The sequence below is a fragment of the Mixophyes fleayi genome, chromosome 8 (genome assembly GCF_038048845.1).
Source record: "Mixophyes fleayi isolate aMixFle1 chromosome 8, aMixFle1.hap1, whole genome shotgun sequence".
Taxonomy (NCBI): domain Eukaryota; kingdom Metazoa; phylum Chordata; class Amphibia; order Anura; family Limnodynastidae; genus Mixophyes; species Mixophyes fleayi.
In genome coordinates this window covers 8009754-8031227 of record NC_134409.1, presented here as the reverse complement: position 1 = coordinate 8031227, position 21474 = coordinate 8009754, and the positions used below count along the sequence as shown (strand labels likewise).

At 40.6% G+C, this 21474-nt stretch overlaps 1 protein-coding gene across 19 annotated transcripts in view; it reads right to left on the bottom strand.

Annotated features, from left to right (window-relative positions):
* Positions 1 to 21474, bottom strand: part of NFIA (nuclear factor I A) — a 369222-nt gene that overhangs the window by 50511 nt on the left and 297237 nt on the right. For 14 of the 19 annotated variants that reach the window (XM_075181768.1, XM_075181780.1, XM_075181774.1 and 11 more), the window contains exon 7: positions 15661 to 15789. The exons of the other annotated variants lie outside the window; for them this stretch is intronic. In XM_075181768.1, coding sequence (XP_075037869.1) covers positions 15661 to 15789 — 129 coding nt within the window. The remainder of the gene's footprint in view (positions 1 to 15660; positions 15790 to 21474) is intronic. 19 annotated transcript variants of the gene reach the window in all.

Sequence of the window (21474 nt, the reverse complement as noted above, 5' to 3'; positions counted from 1 at the left end):
CATGAGTACATTAAATTATAATATCCTGGGGGTTTTTCTGCACAAATCACAACGTTTACACACAATGTACGATGCACTTTTAAATCAAGACAACGAGTCATTGTCCTCAAAGACAGACAATGACTACCTAGCACTATCTTAAGCTGGGTACACACTACACTGTTTTTGTCCAACAATCGGCTCAAACAGCCGACATACGACCGCTCGTTCAAAAGTCGGGTCAGTGTGTGCAGTGACACGATGGTCGAAAGTCTGCCCAAATGGACGATTATCGCATCATTTGGTTGGTCGTACCGTTTAATATTTTCGTTCCAATCTCGTTTCCGCTGTGTAGTGTGTATAAACTTCCGACCGATCCACAACAGTGAGTACGAAATTACAGTCATTGCTCACGTCAACATGGCTGTAGAAAGTCGCTAAAGGGACGTCCGCTCTTCCCTTTATCGTCCTAAACAAGACTAGTGTGTATGCAGTCCATGGACCGAGCGATCGGACCATCGATCGCATGTAAAATCGCTCGGCATAAAAAGTTGGTCGAAATTTGTGTAGTGTGTGCCCAGCTTAGGTCTGTGATGGCAAGACTCACGGGATTGATGCTGGGCATGATCCGCTGCCAAGCTACAGGACCAATATTCAATTTGGCCACGTACATAGATGGCTAAAATTAATGAATTCTAGCCATCTGGTGCTGGGGATAAGCAGCCAGATCTCTTCTGGGCTACATGGCCGCCAGTTAGTGTGGTTATTGTAGTCATATTCCGGCCGCATTTCATCAGGCGGAAATTGTGCTTATTGTGGGGCCAAGTATCTGGAAAGTTTAAGCCTATGGGCCGATAACACCACAGTGTCGCCTTTTGTGTGTCCAGTTTAAATAAGGTTGTCCATTCGCTCTGATCACCCGTTGACCAGTACTGTGCCCAGTTTGGCAGCAAACATGGAGGGATAGATGGTGCTCATCTGGTGTTTCGGCAATCGGCCAAATACACTGTGGTCTGCCGGTCAGACACAATTTATAGCCAATGTTGATCAAAATCTTGAAAACTTGGCCATTTAAACTATATTGTGTTGATAGGTTAGGATAGAGTTGGACTAATAATATCTTAACAGGGTCCAGTTAAGATAGTTGGGGAAGGATGATCATGGTTGCCAACAGCTCACTGTTATAAGACAACTTCAGTGACTGGTTGATGTTTCAAGTCTCCACCTTCTGTTCTCTATCCTCATTTTAACCGCACCGCGGAAACACCAATCACCAATGGCTGCTTTATTATTGGTGAATAACGCTTCTGTCTTACAGTAACCGAACCCACGTTCCCCACCACCAGCTACGCTGTTATTCCGCTACCTTATGTATCGATTATTCCCCCACACCTCTTAGATTGTAAGCTCATTTGGGGAGGGACATTTTTTACCTTCTGTTTCATGTCAATGTATGTAATCTGTTTTTATCATAATTCCATCAATGTGCTGTGTAATATGTTTGCATTTTATATATAAAAAAAAGGATAATATTAAAAATGCTTGCCCAGTTATCACGGATTGAGAGATTCCTTTTAAGGAGCCTCAGGAACAGAATGCTGAAACACTTTTTCCTGTACAGGATTGTTTTACCCTACACAGGAATGCTCCTGCTGGATCTTAAATTTGACTGACTGGCTCCTGAATGTTACATTATTAGTCACAGGTGAAGGGCTTCGATAACTCCACTAGTTGCCCCAGCAGAAGAAAGAATCTCTCCTTAGTACCACATTGGGGCAGCTCAGGTAAGTGAGATTTTCTTGATTCACTAATTTAACCTATTTACAATCTTAACAAAATGTTTAAATTTGGGCAGACTAATTCTTTGTACGAGTGCCTTTCATGTGAAAGATCAATATTCACAAACGGATCGTTTTTATTTATACAACATCAATCATAAATACAGACCCCTGAATCTTACCTAATTCAACATTATCACAAGCCAAGAAATAGTTTGTTTTAACGTTCAAGTATTTTCTACATATGGGGGTAAATGTATTATGCTCCGATTTCTGCAACTCTCCGAATATCGGCGATATACAGAACATGGAACAAAATACATTAAGCCACTGAACTCCTATTTTAGGCAGTTACATGGCACCTCCATGGGGACCAGACATACTCCATGCTACATTATGCTCTTTGTGTTCAGTTCCAGTTTATCATCTGGAGTGGTGTGCATCAAATTATTCTACCCATATATAAGAGATTTATTGATAACCTTATGATTATTATTTTGGATAACCTTTTTTATAGCTGAAAAGTCACTCTGAAGAAAAAATTCTAACAATACAATTTGGCTCTTACTGTAAATATAAACAGGGCTACAGGAGCCTTGTGCTTATATCTGATCACATAACTTCTTAGTGACGTCTGTACACTTTTTATTATACAGCAAGTTACATTGTTTTTTACAATACCCAAGTGCCATTCTGGAACAAACCAATCTGCTTGTATAAGTTGAGTTCTATCTTCAGTTACAGGGATGTATTCCATTACGGAGAACTTACACAATGAGTCAATGACATCGCTACTTACCAAATATAAGGATATATTTAATAGGAGCTTCTACTTATTTATATATATTTATACATAATGTAGTTTGTGCATAATATATAAATAATTATGGACTACAGATGAGTATATTATATTATACAATCACATCACAGCGTCTACAGATTGCGGATCTCTGGAAACTCTCACCAGTCTGAAATATTTAGCAGGCTATCAATGTCCAATCTAACCAGTTTCCTTCTAAAGATGTGCTGAAATCATAAAGCTTTAACATCTACTTATTAGAGGTGGAATTTCAGGATCTGATGTACAGAGAGTGGTGCCCAGACTTAGTTTGGCTGGTCAATTTTACAAAAATGACCAATCATTACCCTGTAGGTTGGTCTGTCATATCCTATCCAATCAGATTTGATTTTCTCAAGGAAATCTAATAACCGGGTTCTCCGACTGTCGCATGTGTGAGTCCATTGATCAACCTGAAGGTGTAGGAACCACAGCAGCAGTGGTATCCAGTTGTTTAGAGTGTGACTCTAAAAACGATTTTGGTGCAATTTTTGCGCACATGTATTAAGCGCAACTCCTCATTGATCTGGTTGATGAGGTCAAAGTAGATTATAATATCGACAACTAAAACAGAACTTTGCTCTATATACAAACCAGGTAACCTTCATGCACATAAGCTGAGGCACTTAATAATTTGATAAAGCTTTTCCTACAAGGGTACACTGTAAAAAAACGATGTGCACCAATGTTCCTAAGTTCAACTCTCTAAATCAAATTGGCCCCCTATACTGAGCTGCAAAGTCATGAGGGGTGGGGGGGGGGGGGGGAGGGTGTCCTCATTTCATTGAAATATGAGAGCTTCTAACAACTGGGTTCTGATGGTAACAATCCCAATATCTTCAGATCAGCTGGTGGTGTCTACATACGGTATCGCTCAGCTCAATGTGAGGCACCAGGAATTGCTACAAAGTTGCAATTGCTCCTATAGTTGTAGGTTGTGTAAGAGCCTGTATCCTTCCTCAATGCTGCAGATAGAAATGGAGGCTGGCTACAGATGTTCTGCAAGATCAGCTTTCAACACTTTTCCCAGTCCCGGTATTAAATTGAGACAGAATTCAAGTTAGGTTAATATTTTCAAACAACTCTATAAAAAAGAGAACCATAAAAAACCCCAGTAAAAAACGCACAATAAACCCAAAACAATTAAGTAACAATTCTCCCAGTGATTAGAAACAACAGGATTTTTGCTACACCTGTCCTGTTAGTTCACATTGCAAAACACCCCTCACACTCCCTCTCTGTTCAATTCATTTGTCTTATAGATTGACCATATCCGAGTGCTAATTGGAAGCCCCACCAACCCCGCTGATGTGAGATGCTTTCAAACATCGTATAACAGCTGTGTTTATCGGACGTATGAAGAGTGACTCTCTAATAGGGGAAGCTGGCAACCCTCCAGGATTTGCAAGGGACTGTGCACCCCAGAGTCTAATGCAAGATATCTGCAAAATAAAGCAACACAGTCATCTACCTCAAAGAGGTTACTTGACCACTCTGTAGCTCTCTCCCCCAACTGCTGGGAATACTTTAATGGTATCCATTAGTTAGGAACCCTCGCAGATTAAATCCTAAAAGAGGACAAGATGCCTCCTCTATATAGTCTGCATTTAGCTGACACATTCACAGGAAAAGAGTGTAATTATAAGAGAGCCATTAGCGCAGTGGACTAATTAATCCATAAAACGCCTGTCAACAAGTCCCCCTTCAAGGATATTTCAACCATCTCTCTGAAAACTAATGACAGATCACAGATTTTTTGCTGCGTCGTCCGTATCTGCTTTGCTTGTGAAATTTCTCTGCTAATTATTCACTAGCTGGAACTAAATACAGCGCTTTAAGTTTACAAAGTATTATACAGGAGAGAGCAGAAATTAGAAACAGGTTTGGGCAACCAAGGTGTAGTGGAACTACAGATCCCAGCAGGCCCATTCACCTGAGCTATGGTGTATGTAGCGAAGAAAGAGGCTCAGAAGCTATTGGGATTGTAAGCTCCAGGACCAAGTTGTTAGGAGTGCGCTAAGTACTATATCAGCAGGACATCGTATTCCAGCGTTCTCGCTGCGCCAAGCGGCATTTCAAGGGGATGGGTTTTAATAATGAGCCACATGTTTCACCATCATTAGGTATTAGTATTACTGCAGACCACCTAAATCAATATGGAAGAATGTAACAAAATTTCTGCGCTTGCAGAAATTGCCAGAGAACACAATTGTATGCAATTCATGTTCAAACAACACTTACGAGTGCCAACGACTTAGGGGGTGGAACAGAGGTGGGAAGGGGGCGGACTAATGTACAGTATTAAAAATAATATCCTGATTTAAGTATTTAATGGAAAAAAAAATTATAATTGTTTTTCAAATCATAATTTTATTAAAAATTTGTTTTCATGTGTCCCGCGTCTGTTCTGTCTGTGTACATACTGCAAGTGACGTATAGCCATAGCATACGTATAACCATATTCAAATGGAAACACATCTTAAGATACACTTGTATTTGAATACAGGCGTATAAGTTACTTTCAGGCAACCTTTACTAAATCCGTATGCTTCCGTCAGTGCTTTTCAGCCATTTTATATAATTATACTTATATAAGCAGTCAGAGATATTTATCTCTATATCCCTGGGGTGTGACACAAACATGTTCTGAAAAACAAACGTATCCAAATCATAGCACACAACAAATCTATGCTGAATAACTTATAATAATAACAACTAAATAAAAATAGTAAAAGTTGCAAGAGGGCACAGAGAAGCCAGAAAATAAAGTGGTCTGAAGGTGGACAATGCCTTTGAGTTGTATCAAGTTAAAGAAACATAAACTTTAAAATGTTACAAAGTTTCCTTTCCCTTAGAATCAATCGGTGATATTGTTACACATACGTACAAATGCACAGAGAAATGTGCGCTAAGTATTTTGCCTTGTTGGCGTTTCAGAAAAGTGTGCACTCTCTTTATATTTCCCCCAAACTTCCACTAGTGGAATCACCAGACACAGCGCACTAATACTTAATCATCGCCAATCTCCATCTCCTAATGAATACATTTGCTCACAAGATAAATAAACATTTTGTGGCTTTAACCGACTTGCATGGAACAAGTTAACACAATTCCCCGGCCGGGCAGCGGGAATTCCAAATTAACTCTGCGGGACTTCCCTCAAATCTATCTGCGTGCAAGTTATTATTGCAACAGAGCTTCCAGTTATGCTGGTGCCTAGTAATTATTGACTGGTTACACAAAGAGAAGCTAAGTGTTCATTGGCCTCTCAAACGCGGTCTCCGCAGGAGGCGATATGGTTAATTTAAAATACGACTAACCTAAGCTCTTCATTTACAGACAAATGGACAGAGCAATCTCCTCTTTAAATATTTCCTAGTTCCCATTGAAATTCCCTCATCTATAATCCAAAAGCTGAGATGTAATTACGTGCTTTTTTTTTTATTTAATTGTAGTTTTAACAGATTGTGTGGTTTTCCATGCAAACTCTACGATAACAATTAGCAAAGACAAATAATAGTAATAATAATAATAATAATAATAAAGGTAGGTTATTATCCTGCAATCTCTGCGGAAAGGTCGTCAATTCCTGGTCTTAGAATCCCCGCAGTTTTATTGTCCAGTCCAGGCATTGTGTGCAAAAACGTACAAAGATCACAGCAACATTTGAGTAAGGTCTATTAAATTTACAATACACCTATTATGTATAGAGCTTGATAAACACTACAAGTATTAGCCAACATACACGGTTATTAATGACCTATGGGACTCCAGGTAATTATACAGGGGAAACCAGTCATCTCACTATAACATGTCCAGTAAAAGTAGAGTATAAATGCCAAAATGAATGTAAGGTATAATACAATAAACAATACCCATAGATGCCGCTACTCATTGTAAATAGGGTACAATTTCCACAAGCTTGTATCTAATTAGCACCAAGAAAGGTTTGAGTTCACAAAATCTACTGTAGTATACAATGAAGCTGCTAACTGGGCAACATAGACAATTACCCCAAGTCTGTTGTCACAATGAAACAGACTTTTCTTAGGGATGCAGTGAACAGAAAGCTTAGAGGTCCATTAAATCCCCAACTGAAACTCCCAAATATGGGAGGCATATGATCCCCCCCCCCCCCCCAGGCCGGTCCCATAGTGGCCACAATTTGACAAACCCTCCCCTGAAGGAACACCATATTTTTGGGTGTTACCATGACTATCCTCTGCAGCGCCCAAACAGAAGATTGAAGACAACTTCCTCAATTTTAGGACACTGTCCTTATGATCTAAAACGGGTCAAAAAAACGTACATTTTATTATTTAAGCTGCTGTGATATCACAAGCCCTGTGCTTGAATCTGCACAGTACACTTTTTGCAAAGCAAGTCTACAAGATTATCATGCACACTCTACCTCCGATAAGGAAGCTCAATCACCAAAACACAGCAACCTACATGAAAATACACCAGTTTGGATATATTACTGTCAAGCTGAGGCTTTGACTTGCTCTGTAAACTAATAAATTAATTTCTCCGTGACCTAGGTGGCTTAAGTAGATGGGTTAGGGAAAAGCAAATGCAGTTTATCTTGTACTAAGGCATCTAAAAATAAACATTATTTTATAAAGCTATTGCAGGTAGGTGATAACAATGGTTAAAGTGCAACAAGCTGACGCTTCCTACCACCGGAGACAAAAAATCCTACTACTGGTCATTTCGTTCCACGTCTCCAATTTTTCTTCGGACTTAGAATCGTGCGCGTTTCGGCTCATTTACAGACAGAGCTGGGGAACTTAATATATGTACATTTTGAAAAGACCAGAGATATGCTTTAGTAAATCAAGGTGACATTCTGAAAAAGTGATGAAAAGACGGAAGACTAATGAGGCCTTTCCTGGCTTGTAATGAAACCGGCTACGTGAAGTTTAATTATTCTGTGATATTAAAAAGAAGAAAGGAGAACGGAGAAAAATCTTGGTCCGCGGGTCGTGAACAAAGGGAGGCCTGTGAAAGAGGCCCCATGGCCTTAGAAGCGGAGGTGACGTGGGCAGTTCTAGGCACACTCTAACACCTATGGCGCAACACTGCCCCGGGTTCCCTCGCTGACAGCACAGACACGAGACATATACAAAGTTACAGAATTTTTTACTAGCTCATAAACGGGTCCTGACTACTGACAGAAAACATGCACCGAGCAGTCTCATGTATGTATACAGTGCACATATCCCAACACCGCTGACTAGATGTAAGTATAAACACCCAAAGGCAAAACATAAAAAAAAAAATGTTGCTTATTCTGTGTAGTGCTCTATATATACCTAATTACAGCGCTAGGTGCTGCTGAATATAACTCTTGTCTATATATAAAGCCAGACTATATAAAATATGAGTTATATAAAGGGAACAGAATTTTCCCTTTATCGCGGACGTGTCATCTCCTGATGGGAATAATGTTTGCTGCTATTAATAGAATGTTGCGCCCTGCAGTCCGTTTCTACGCCTGACTTTAGAGAGGGTCTACACGTCAACACACACCCATATGCAAGACTCTCAGTGACCCTAGTCCTTAAATTGCATTTTCCGTTGGCTAATAATGTGTTCAAAGGATTTCTCCCGTTCAGTTTGGGGTAAGTGAGTGAGGTTCATTTGCCCAACGATAAATTGGCTATTTCAGTTAGTAAAAGTAAATTGTTATGTGCAAAAACCGCCGACCCACGTGCTGCTTTATGTGCGCAAGTGTGCTTACTTATCTCTGTATCTCATCTATATAATCCGTTCTCGCAAAATAAAATGTACTGTAATTCTGTGCAAAAACTAGGCGCCCAATCCGCTCCTAGCAAGGAATGCCTAAAATCCACTGAATCCCTCCCATAGCCCAGAGCACTAGACGCTCTCATCCAATTGGGCAAAATATTTGCGTCATGTCACAAAGCAGCATTTACGCTTTTTTGGGTGTGCAAATCCCACCTCTCTTATAACCCAGGCATGGTGCAAATATCAGGGATCTCACAGGAAAGACAACACCCCCCTTCCCCAATGATGCACCAGTCTGGTAGAAAAGAGGGGGTTGTTGAAAACCCCTTGTACACCAGAAAAATTATCTTGGAAGAAATGCTCCTTTACACAATAAGCACCATACACTAGAAGGATTACTTATTGAGGTAATGGAAAAGCTAAGTGCAAACATGTTCTCATTAAATCTTAGCAGCTAACAAAACACAGGTTTAGAAGCAGCAGAGGTTTGTTATATATCCTCACAACACCTACTTTACCTTGTGGTGTTTCACTATGCTGCGTTTAGTGCTTGTCCTTCAGATACAATAACATAAATCAGCGACAATTTTGCAAAAAATTCTAATTGCTATGTTTACAAAATCATTTTTTTTTAGCACCTTAAAGCTGATTTCCAGGAAGGTCCACGGGGATCACAAGGAGGCAGAGTTTGGTGTGGAGAAGCTGGCGCAGTGTGGCGGTGCGCCTAGCGAAGTACAGAGCTGGCGCCAGAGTTTTGCGGACCTGTGCAGTAAGAAGATTTCCATTTACGGAGCCAGGTGATGGAAAGGGTGGAGAGGGAACGTTTAGTAGGGCTGTTCCTGCCAGCAGATGGGCCCACGGCTATTTCCACTCAGCAGAAGTTAAATTATGTATTTTAAAAAAAGAGCAGAAAAATGTATTTGACTGAGAGGGGTGTTCCTAAAGTGTTCGGAGGGCGGACTTTGATGTGGCGTTGACACGTTTGCGCACTGCGTCTCCGCACACCTGTCGCACTTCTAGTTTGTGGAGGCGTCTACAGAGAGTGGAGAGCAAGGGCGCAACTTGACGTGTGCTGGGCGTTTTGCCATGTGCATTGTTTCCACATGATCTCTACTGTGTTTTATGCACTCAAATGCCTCCAAAAGACTCCACCTGAAAGACCGCAGAGCTCGGCACTTGACTGCAAAAAAATTATAAACGCAATCATTTCCCATGAAATGAATATGACATTGAACAGGGCTATTTCGCAAGTTCCAGCGACGTAATATTTTTGACTTGCATTTGATTGGCCGTTCCACCCAGTGCCATTCCGCACCATATCTGTAAATTCACATTTTGCTAAATTTATAGTCTATGATCAGAGCTGGATTCATCCTGCCGCGTGACGAGACGTAGTAGGGCAGCGACACTTAAGACCAAATTCCCCAGGCAAAACATGCAAAATTTCGAGGTCATACGCGGTACGAGGTGAATAATTTATGGAATATTGTGAGTGCCAGTGTTCGTAGCGCATCTTGCGTGAAATTACTCTGCACATGGCCAAAAAAATGACTACATCCGTATGCACCTATGAAGGTTTGCGTGATTAGGTGGAATGGGGGCCGCACAGTACAGTAATGGAGTGCATGTGCAATTGCGCAGAGATGCCGACCCAGGACACAGACACACACACTCTGTTCAAGCCGTATTATTTGCGGGAGGTGGAGAGGAGGAGCACATAGTGGACAAAGATAACTGTCGCCAGCAACATGAACTGCTTGTGATTCGCTGTCTGCGAACACCCCGCTGAAAATGATAGGTGCTTTCTTCATTGCATCCATAAGCAAAATGTATTTTTTTATATATGCAAGACTGGGAGTTGTTTCTCCTATATTACAGGATGTTGACGTTTTATTGATGCCCAATTGCGAACACGTATTCTGCAAACAAAACAGATAGCTAAAATACGGTCGTCAGTACATGTGACTTTTGCTGTATAAAGAAGGCGCACGTGTCGCTGCTGCAGGCTTGCACGCAATAGTCGCAGCTTTGCAAATGAACGCAATTGAGGCTTTCTTAGTGAACGCAATTTGCAATTTGGAGAGCAATTCCGGCCAACTCTACATCAGCCCCTATGTGTCTGGTTCTGACCATAACATAAATCTGCCCGGGGGGAAAAGAGGTGCCCCCAGAACCTCCTTAGTGCCTAGCGCCATTTTACTGCGCCGATCAACGTAAACACGAATGTAAAAAGCTTCCAGATACAGCCTAATCGTAGGTTAGATCACACGTTTGAGCTTGATACAAACATATCACACAAGTCAGGTTTTTTCAGCTCACAAGATAATTTACTGTTGGAAAGAAAATATGTTTCGTATTTGAAATTTTGTTTGTGCAGAATTGGGAGGATTTGGATAAAGGGAGGAAACAGCGCAGATCCTAATAACTGTCCTAGTGCCATTTACACTATCCCTGCTCAGCTGTTACCAAGAAAGGAAAGCACCCCCAAGCACAAACACTCTTATCTAGAAAACTGTCATATAGATCATACCACTGCCATGCAGATAAGGAGAGAGGCGCCAGGGCCCTGGGAGAGCTGAAAGACAGCGAGAGGCGAATTAACCCCTTGTCATGTTCCAGCACACACAGGATGCCCCTAACCCAACTGATTATTGACCTAAGCGGGATAATAATTCTAATTAAACTGTTTTCTCCGAGTGGACTGAAAACTGATATCAGGCCCTGCCTCACACATTTCCCTCACAAAATAGTTTAGCAGTGCTCCTCACAGTGAAAGTAAGAGTTGGCATTTGGGGGGGTGGGGTGTTTTGGAGTTGGATGTAAGTCCATTGGCACAATATAAAAATGTTGCTTGCCGCAAAATGCGTTGCACTGAGCATGCAGACAATTTACAGCCGCATTTTAAGTTGAGCTTATTTTATACTGCCACCCACTTCCACCTGGGAGAGGCAGGGCAGTGCGGTTCACATGTAACTTTGGTACATTAAGGAGGTGGAGACACATGTCGACCGCGCCACTTACAGAAGCGTCTCCAGTTTTTCTAAATAATAGACATTATAAAGTACAGATGTACTTTATAATGCAATAGGGATTATTAATCCCATATACTGCAATGCATGCTAAACTGCTAGACTAGTGTCAAAGCATTTCCCAATCTGGCCCATTTCCACACTCAACTAAAACTCATTCAATCTGAAACCATTGTTACGGGTGTATACATCGCAATCAGACAAAAATATATTGGACATAATTCTTCTGCAAGTCAGGTGTGTAAAGAAATCAATACAGGAACAAGTTATATGGGTGTAATTAGGACCAAAGCATTGGTACAATGTGAACATCGTTATACTGGCGAGTTACATTCACCGCGCTTGTTTCTGCGAATCAGTCGCCGGGCTCCAAGGTGTAAACAGTGAGCTAATTTCCTTTGCCTAACGAGACATCTGCTCAGAATCTATACTCAAGGTTAACGCCACGATCTCAGCGCAGAAATATGCCGCTTTAGAAAGGAAAAGCATGTTATTCTTGCACATGCAGAGGAACTGAAAAGTGGTTCGCCCAGCAATAATTATGTTGTACGCTGAATTCCAAATGGAACACGAAATTAGCGGCAACAAATATATGTGACAATAGATCTGCAAGTGTGTGTACACAGACATTTCTACACTTGGGTTGAGCGGAGGTTAAGTAAAGAAATGACATAATGGCGTAATCACCGCAGAGTAAATCAGTTCTACAGTGTTTGCTTTGAAGAGGGTTTTTTTTTTCTACAGCAAACCTAAATTAGGCGAACTGTGACTTTCCAGCTGTTGTTACCCTACAAATCCCAGCATGGAAAAGATATAGTGAAACAACAGCCGGAGAGAGCTGCACTTTCTCCAGTTCTGCTTTACAGAAACATAGAGGTTTGAAAAATAATATTTTATATTGATTTTCTTCAAATCTACATAAAAAAATTCTCATGCAGGTTTTGAAATGTACAGTATGACTAAAAATAGTCTTGTACTGCGTGTTCCAAGAAGAGATAATACATATTAATAAAAATGTGTTTTCAGGAGCTTACAATATACCCCTCTACTGCGTTTGCTATAAGGGGAGATCAGTCAGTTTATGTATTCTTAATGGGAATAAATATATTGAAGCTAAGTTTTAGTTACATTTTAGAAAACAGCAGTAATACATGAAGGTGATATGTCAGGGGGAGGACTGGCGTATTTTAACACAAATGGCCAACCGTACAAGCAACACCGTCCTCGTGTCTCATATAAGTGGCAATTATGGGATAGAAAACCAAGGCAACAATCCATGATAAGACAGCAGCTATATCCGGCTGCAGGAAATTCATGGCAGTGGCTTTGTCGTCTCCCAAAGCACCGTGGGAAAATCTGCTATGTGTCTGCTGGTGTGGGGCAAACCAGACCTTGTAACCAGCCACAGGGGTGATTTACTAAAATGCATTTATGAAAATGAACATTGAACGCTGGCGTGAAGCTCTGTTTAGGCTTCCTAGAATGCATTTAGTTAAAGTTAACTCATGTGTAAGGAGGACACTGCCACAATGCATGCAGATCAGTGTTAGTGCGTAATAATGGTTTTTAGTGGCAAACCCATTTACATGCGTTTTACTAGCGTGAAACCACTAGCAAAACATGTGTAATACCATTTTCCAACTGCCGCCCTGGCAATATCCCGGGTATATGAACCCTAGATACTGCCGAGTGATAGTGCAGGACACCCCGGCAAATTCCCAGGTAGACCATGATCACACTGAACATGGGTCTGTCCGGGTCTCCCTGGCAAGATCATAAGAGGAGCTTTGATTGGCTCTTGTGTTTTTTTTTTTTTTTTAAACTGTTCAATAGGTTTTGGTGAGACCGTGGTTGAAAAACCCGGATCTCAGCGGTCAGACTGGAGGCTAGCCGGGTCGGACCCAGGAATAACCCTCCAAAAGACCCGGGTCTAATTCCCGGGTACATGCCACTAGACCCGTTCCCACTGAGCCTTGACCCGGGTCGTCGTGAGCTTGCCCTGGCAATAACCCGGGTTTTTGAGGCAGTGCGAACGGGGTATGATTAATGCCAGCGTTCCCTATCACGAGAGTAGCGATTAAGCACTATGAATCATACTTGCCTACTCTCCCAGAATTTCCGGGAAGCTCCCGAATTTCAGGGAAGACCAGGTCCTTGTGGAAGTGGGGCTTAATTACGTAGCTTGCCTAATCAGGCCTCGCCTTTACATAGCAAGGGCCCAGAGATGCCATGGCGGCACCACTCCACCTGCACTTACAACCTGGCCTTCCCTCCGCTATCTCCCGGTGGGTGGGGAGGATATAAAAGTTGGCAACAATGATTTGAATGCCAGCACTTTTCTTGCAAGAAAGTGCCAGTCTGGCGCTACCCTTAAATGGAAAACAACTCTAAATGGTCAATTTACCACTGTAACGAGAGCATTCTCTCTCTATTATCTTTAAGTAAGTAACTGTCAGACATTGGGAGAACACTTGGAATTCAAAACATGTATTGTTTTCCTCCCATAAGATGAGTTTACAAAGCTTAAAGATTTATGGGTTGGGTCCTCTATATTCTTAGCTTTGCTACAGTGATCAGCTCCACAGACCTCTACAGAGTCAACTTGAAAGATAATGAATGATAAAATGAAGGATAATGTCTGGATGCCGATATGGTCTTCAAGGAGTAGACTGGATCATCTAGGCTTCCACACATCACCCTACAGATTGGAGAATCATTCTTTTCTTTTAACTATGTGCAGTGATTTCTAATATTTAGCCAAAGTCGGTCTCATAAAAATTGGACTTTTGCTACAATAAGTTGGACCTCATTCTATTAGGTTGTGTATACAGGCATAGGATAAGTGCAAGCTTTCACAATGTGTCATATTACTTTGGATTAAATAATTTATGTGAGATGGAAGATAGTCAGAAAACTCTGACAGATATGGTTGTTGGCCTAATAGCCAAACAAACTGGATTGGTGCCCAGTTTGTCCATACACACGGACAACCAAAAGGTGGTCAAGGTAGGCAACCCGTACTGACCGCATAGGGCAGTTTAAAGGTCCATATCCAATTTAGCCATACACTTGGTCTTTAGGCGGTCAGCATGCATAGAAAAATAGAAGTAGCTGCATTCTTACCTAGGAACTGTTCTCAACAATCTACAGTGGCAGCTGGAGCCCCACACATGTGGCAATTTTGAGCAAAAACGTTCTAAATTGACAGACACAATCACCACGTCTGGGGCCACCTTAAAGCTACAGAACCAAACTTAATTTTAACTTGTGAAAACTCCCAAAACAACTAAATCTGTAACAGTTACTTGCAGTCTAGATGAGTATTGCTAAAAACCCCCCCCAACATATTTACTTATATGAGAGAGAGGAAGATAACTAACGGCAGTTTAGAGCCATGATGGTTTGGTTTATCCTTCGAACAAGACACATAAGCCAAAGTGAAAGAGTGGGGAGTATGTTGGGCGCCAAAAAGGTTGATCCTTAGCCTCTTCTTTTAATAGAGAAAATAATGTTTCTTCATTTAAATCTGTGCAATCTCTCAGGAAGCAAAAACATGTTAACAAACCTACATCTGACAGTAATAGTCATTTCTTTTCATTTAGAGCCTTTGTATAGCTGTGATCTATGTAAGGTAAAGTGCGCTCTGGGTTATTCGCCATGAAATGTGCGCAGGTACAGAACAGGTCAAGAACGCTGAGCAATTTACATCAGTTACGATTATATGATTAAATCTTTGCTGAGAACACGCACACACTGTTCAATCAGATATAGCAAACGTTTCTTAAAATTCCAGAACTATCGTGTATCGCTTCTGCTTATCTCACAACATTCCATAGTAAAAACAATTGTATATATTACTTATTTATTCTATTTTATTATTGTGTCCCATTTTTAATGCAAAAAAACCCCCAAAATCTCTCTAAAGCTTTTTAGTTCTGTAACAAAATAGAATAACAAAAAAAAAAAAATTAATCATAAACACAATTCACAAGAATAAAATAGACGATACATTGCGTACAAAAAACACCTATTCATTAAACATCAGGATAATTGTACAAGCAGAACATAAACCCAATACTAACATGTCTATCATTTTTGGACAAGATGTCAGAAGTGAATTTAAATTGTTTGTAAAAGTGTTATTCTAAGACCATGTAGAAGACAGCTGTTTGCAAAGTTTAGCCTGAACTCTAGTGAGCGACATAACCTAACCAAGGGACGGTAACACAGCATGAATCTTAATGCAGTGCTGTAAGGGAGGGGGGCTCCGCGGGTAAGGCCTCACCTCTGGGTCCTGTAATGACAGGTCGATGATGCTGTGTGAAAGCCGTTCCAAGGGAAGAGGTCTGCGAAGGAGAAGGACTGCTGAAACCAGACTTCTCTGACTTCTTTAAGGTAGTAGGCGATGGCATTCCTGGCAAGAATGATTGATAAGTGCAATTTAATAATGGAACCACAGCCTATGCATTGTGAACGTGGGTGAAGAAGCAACATTCATTCAGTGATACTCAACCTCCTGGCCGCCCACAGCAAACATGGCCGACCTGTGCTCTGGCTGTGTTCAGGCTAAGTTATCACATCAAGAGAACACAGGTCGCCCACTCATGATGTATAATCCCTATCTGACCTAAGCAGCTAACGCCCAACAAGGATAATAATGGAAAATCCTATTTTGGATAAATCTGAGGCTGATTGTAGACTACACAAGCCAAGGTCTGGGACACAGAACAGGTTCATGATGTAAATACATTTTTAATTCAGATTAATTAGTTTTTTAATAAAATTTTATATATTTCCAATACACTGTATTAATAAACTACAGTGGAAAACAAATTACTGCACATACATACTGTGGACATTTATAAACTGTTCTACCAGTAACTGTTGAAAAGTTGACCCAAAGCAACCAATCAGGTCCTAGCTATCATTTTCCTGGTACAGTTTACAAAATGAAAGCAAGCCTCTGATTGGTTGCTCTTAGCAAAGCCAAATATTCTATACAGATACCTGTGGAACCATTTTTCTAAGTGCGCCATAAGTATTGTGGCACTGTATTATTTTCAATATAGTGCGAAACCTGTGTTTCTAGGTTAGTCTCTAAGCTACTGAACATATTTTATTGTCTCCTAAGGTTGAGTATCACAAATTAGGCTTTAAAGGGAGAGAAAGCAAAGGTAATTAATAGATTAGATAAGGCTTCATTGTCAGTTTTTATGGTACAGTATTTTACAGGTAATAGTGTTGTAGTTTTGACAAAAATCGTCAGGATTCTGTGTGTTGTGACTACTGTTCATGCTAAAGAATAGCAACTTATTGATGTTCAGATACAAAGAGGTGAAACGTAATCTTAAATTGTACTTGTCACCTGCACAGGAAGGAGGCAGCCATGGTATAGGCTGAATCAATATACAACTTATTAAGTCACTAGGAATTAGAGACATCACTAAGCCCTGGGGGACCACGTGAATATGGTCTGCCTCCAATTTGTCTGGGTGATGGGCACATTCTTGGGATTACATGTATCTGGCCTTTTTAAAATGAAAAGTGGAAGAGTTGTCCATAGCAACCAAGCAGATACAAGCTATCCCTTATCAAGTACAGTCTAGAACATGATAGCTAGAATGTGAATGGTTGCTATGGGCAACACCTCCACAGAATATTTGAAACTGATGCTGGTAAAGTATGGTGCTCAAACTTTGCCAGTTCAGAGGTATAAAAATATGGAGTTAGGTACTATGGATCTACAGTTGATTATCAACATTCCTGCTTTTGGCGTCATGTAGTTTTGGGTGGGATTTAAGGAGTCAAGTTAAAAAACCCAAAATCTAATTACCTGGGATGTGCTGTTAACATCTCTTCAGGGGTCCTATGCCACTGATCTCCCTCCTCAAACAGGTCAGCCTGTTTCAAGCCGATGCCAACACCCTGAAACAGGCCATGACATACGAGTAGAGCGATTGGGGACAATGGAAGATCCGTCAAACTGCGCATCCGCGGTAAGTATAATACTGTTTTTGAACTTAGCTGCACCCAAAACGACATTTATCGTTTTTGAGGGGAGTTTTTCTTTAAGAACAACTCTGATTGGTTTCTATGGCTTACAAATTATTATAGGAGAGCATAAAATGTAAAGTGCTCTCCGTGGGTCACATGCCCAGGACCTCCGCACTCCGCACGTGATGATCCTCCACCTATATTTCAGCTCCAACGATCCCATAGGCTCACAACTTGGGTCTAAATATGACCCTGTACGGGATTGTCGGTGGGAGGCTGGAGTATCACAGAAGCTGAGATACAGGTGCCGTCCCGGCCAACGCTCTGGTCTAACTGCCTGATTGTATGGTGGTGGCTCCATGGTATTCAGGTACATAAGACCATAACTCCTTACCATGGAAGGTAACTAGCACATTCTGCGTATGTCTGCCCGGAGAGCAAGGACACTTTGGTCTGGCCTTGCTATGGTTGTTCCAGGCTTGGTTTTACCACTTAGGGGGGATAATATTTCTTTAGGAAGCTCTCCTGAAATAAGCCTATCAGTCTCTTCCTCTTTGTGCAGGAACTGAATCATAATTATTGAATGTCAATGGCTTTTAAGGTATGATGATATCTTATGTCTAAGTTAGGTTGGCTATGAAAAACTGTCAGAGGGACCAAAAAAAAGACTCTTGAAAAGTTATAGCCCTATTTTTCCCACTTAGGTCTATCACTTATATATTACATGCTGCTACTACTCCCTAAACAGAAAGAATGATCTGAGCACTAGTCTGGGTGCAGTGTGAAGGAATTGGACGGAATGTTACATTGTTTATTAAACTGCACTATTGGATACATTGTTTCATAGGCTATTTTTTTGATACATTACATGTATAATTTAGCATTTGTTAGTGGTTGTGGCCATCTAAACCTGAACTCTAACCAACACAGGAAACTTATGTCAGCCTGTCTGCCCTGTCTTCTTATCAGTGCTATATTTAGAAGTGTGTGCAAGATAAAACCATAAAAACTGACAATCAACAGACACAAGTACATGGCTCCCTATAATGCGGGGAGGGGGGAGGATGTTAGGAAGCGGTGATCATTGTTAGCGCAAAGCAATTAGCACAATTCAGAAAATCATGGTGCATTTAGCATGTTGCATTTGTAAGACAGTGCCTGGTTATCAATACAAAATAACACTTATAAAGAGTTAGTAATATAAGAAACATATCATCCATGCAGAAAAACATTGCAAATAAAACATTCGTGTGATTTCAAACAATAGCATGATATAAAAACATTTTCACTGATGCCACAATTAATGTTTTGTTTTTTTTGTTTCATCCATTTGCCCCTTGAGGTCACTGTGCTTCTAGGTGTATATAGTGAAAGGCAAAGACTGCCTACTCTCCAATATCCATCTGCTTGTTAATATTCCTTTAATAAGTACACCACCGTGTTTGTAAATCTGTCCCAAGATGTATTACATCCATGGATATGATAAGTACATCAGTATATTTTATATATCTACATTCAAGGTAGGCTACCTGTGGCTGCTGTGGAACTAGAAGTCCCAGCACGCCTTGCCAAGCCTGATTTATATTTTATATATACAATGGAGAACAGCAAATCCATTTAATGCTTTGGTACAAAAGTAATTTTTTTAAAAAAAATAATCAGCAAACGTGTTTGGACTGATAACACCACTGAAGACCAAACACCTGGGAAGTGATAAGTCTCAGGTTCGTGGAATAATTTAATATCATCTAGTTCGACAGAAGAAGGAAACAACTTTTTAAAGTCCTATGTCTTCTTCCCGTCACTGTCCTTAGATGTACAATTTAAAATATGCTTCATCTGTCTGGATTGCTCACTTAAGTGAAAATTAGTGGGTACGAAATGAAGTCAGCTTTGCGTGAAACAGGAACAGCCATTCTTGGACAGCTGAAAACATTAAGTGGACATCAGAGCATTGTGACATTGTGTGATGTGACATAGCAACCCCCCAACATTCCAAGGCATGCAGAATTCGTGAACGGCTCAAATGCAAGCGTCTGGGCAAGAGTCAGAGGTGTTTAATGTTGCAGAAGTCGGTAGTATTTTACGGTGGATCCCCCACTAAGGGGGTCTGTCAAAGTCTGCACTTCGCAAACCGGTTTCAAGTGAGTACATTCGTTACAATGTTGCAAGGGTAGCATGTGCCGATGAAATTAAAAATAATATGCCAATTTATACTTTTTATGCAAAAAAACGTTTAAATAGTTTTTAGAACCTAATTAAAAGAAATAGATCAAATATAAGTCATTGAACCCAAACGGCCCCTGCCTGTGACTCCATTTAGATTGTGGAGAGACTATAAGGAGATCTGATTGGTTATTTCTTTGGTGCAACTGAAGACGATGCCACGCCGCTCACACACAGGAAAAACTAAATATATACAATTATAATAAATTAGTTACACAAAAAAAACTGTATAAATTAAAACCTTCCATACCCTAATGCAATTCAATTAGTCCATCCAATTTGCAAATAGTTAACAAAATAATACAAGAAGGTCAATTGAAAATTACTTTTTCACCCTTATTTCATTTTAAGCGTTAGGTGTATTGGACTTTTCCTGCATTATATATATGAAATGGGGCATTGACTGTATTTGAAATGACCAAACCAATAATCACTCTATTAATTCACTAGAACAAGTGACATCACTGAGAATGCAGCCAATCACTTCACTAGGAACCAGTGACATCAATGGCAGTGCAGCCAATTCATTCACTAGGATCCAGTGACATCACTGAGAATGCAGCCAATCACTTCACTAGGAACCAGTGACATCACTGAGAATGCAGCCTATCCATTCACTAGCAACCAGTGACATCACTGAGAATGCAGCCTATCCATTCACTAGGAACCAGTGACATCACTGAGAATGCAGCCTATCCATTCACTAGGAACCAGTGACATCAATGGCAGTGCAGCCAATTCATTCACAATGAACTAGTGACATCACTGAGAATGCAGCCTATCCATTCACTAGGAACCAGTCACATCACTGAGAATGCAGCCTATCCAGTCACTAGGAACCAGTGACATCACTGAAAATGCAGCCTATCCATTCACTAGGAACCAGTGACATCACTGAAAATGCAGCCTATCCATTCACTAGAAACCAGTGACATCACTGAGAATGCAGCCTATCCAGTCACTAGGAACCAGTGACATCACTGTAAATGCAGCCTATCCAGTCACTAGGAACCAGTGACATCACTGAGAAGACAGCCTGCAGGTATGTCCCGTTCACCATAGTAAATGGATGTTACACATACCTGCAAAGTCTTTTGAGGGGAGGGGAATGGCCCCAGGCTAACATAGCCCACAACCACATGAGGCAGCCACGCCCACCAAGACCCCACCAGCGAATTTAATGCATACCTATCAATGCTAGACTTGCACAAGATTGGCAACAGCTAATATCTGATAGGAAGGTTTGGACCAGCAATGTGTTATTCTGGGGGCAACACCAACTTCTGGCCTTTATATTATCACAGAATAATCACCAGACAATGCTGCAGAGACTGAAAGAAAGGACCATTTATATAAAGATCGCCTATCTTACATATCAATCAATTTAATGAAAGCTGATGACAATGAAGGACTGGTACTTTAAGTATTGCAAACAGGGAACAAAAAAAGAATTAATTAGCACTGACAAATATTCAATACGGCTTTTTTAAGCAGCTGCTGTATATCTTTCAGAATTGCAGTTACACTAATTACCTCATCCTAATTCTTCATTTTGCGCATTATTAATAGTCCTGTGATTTGTCACATAACACAAACAAATCAGCAGTTATTAAGTAGCAGAAAAATCACCTTGTAAATGTATCCTGTAGACCCTTTATTACTAAAATGCAAGTTTTACTGTTTAGTTTTCTTAGAAGATATCTTATACTTACAAGTGTCATACAGATAAGATATGATTTCTATGTATAGAATGTAGGATGTTAAACTGTAATCAAGGACTGAATGTGCTTCAGACTGCATTGTATAAATTCCACCTTTAGAAAACTCCAATATAATTTTAATAAATAATACTTGCAGTGCGCACAGCAAGATTCATGAT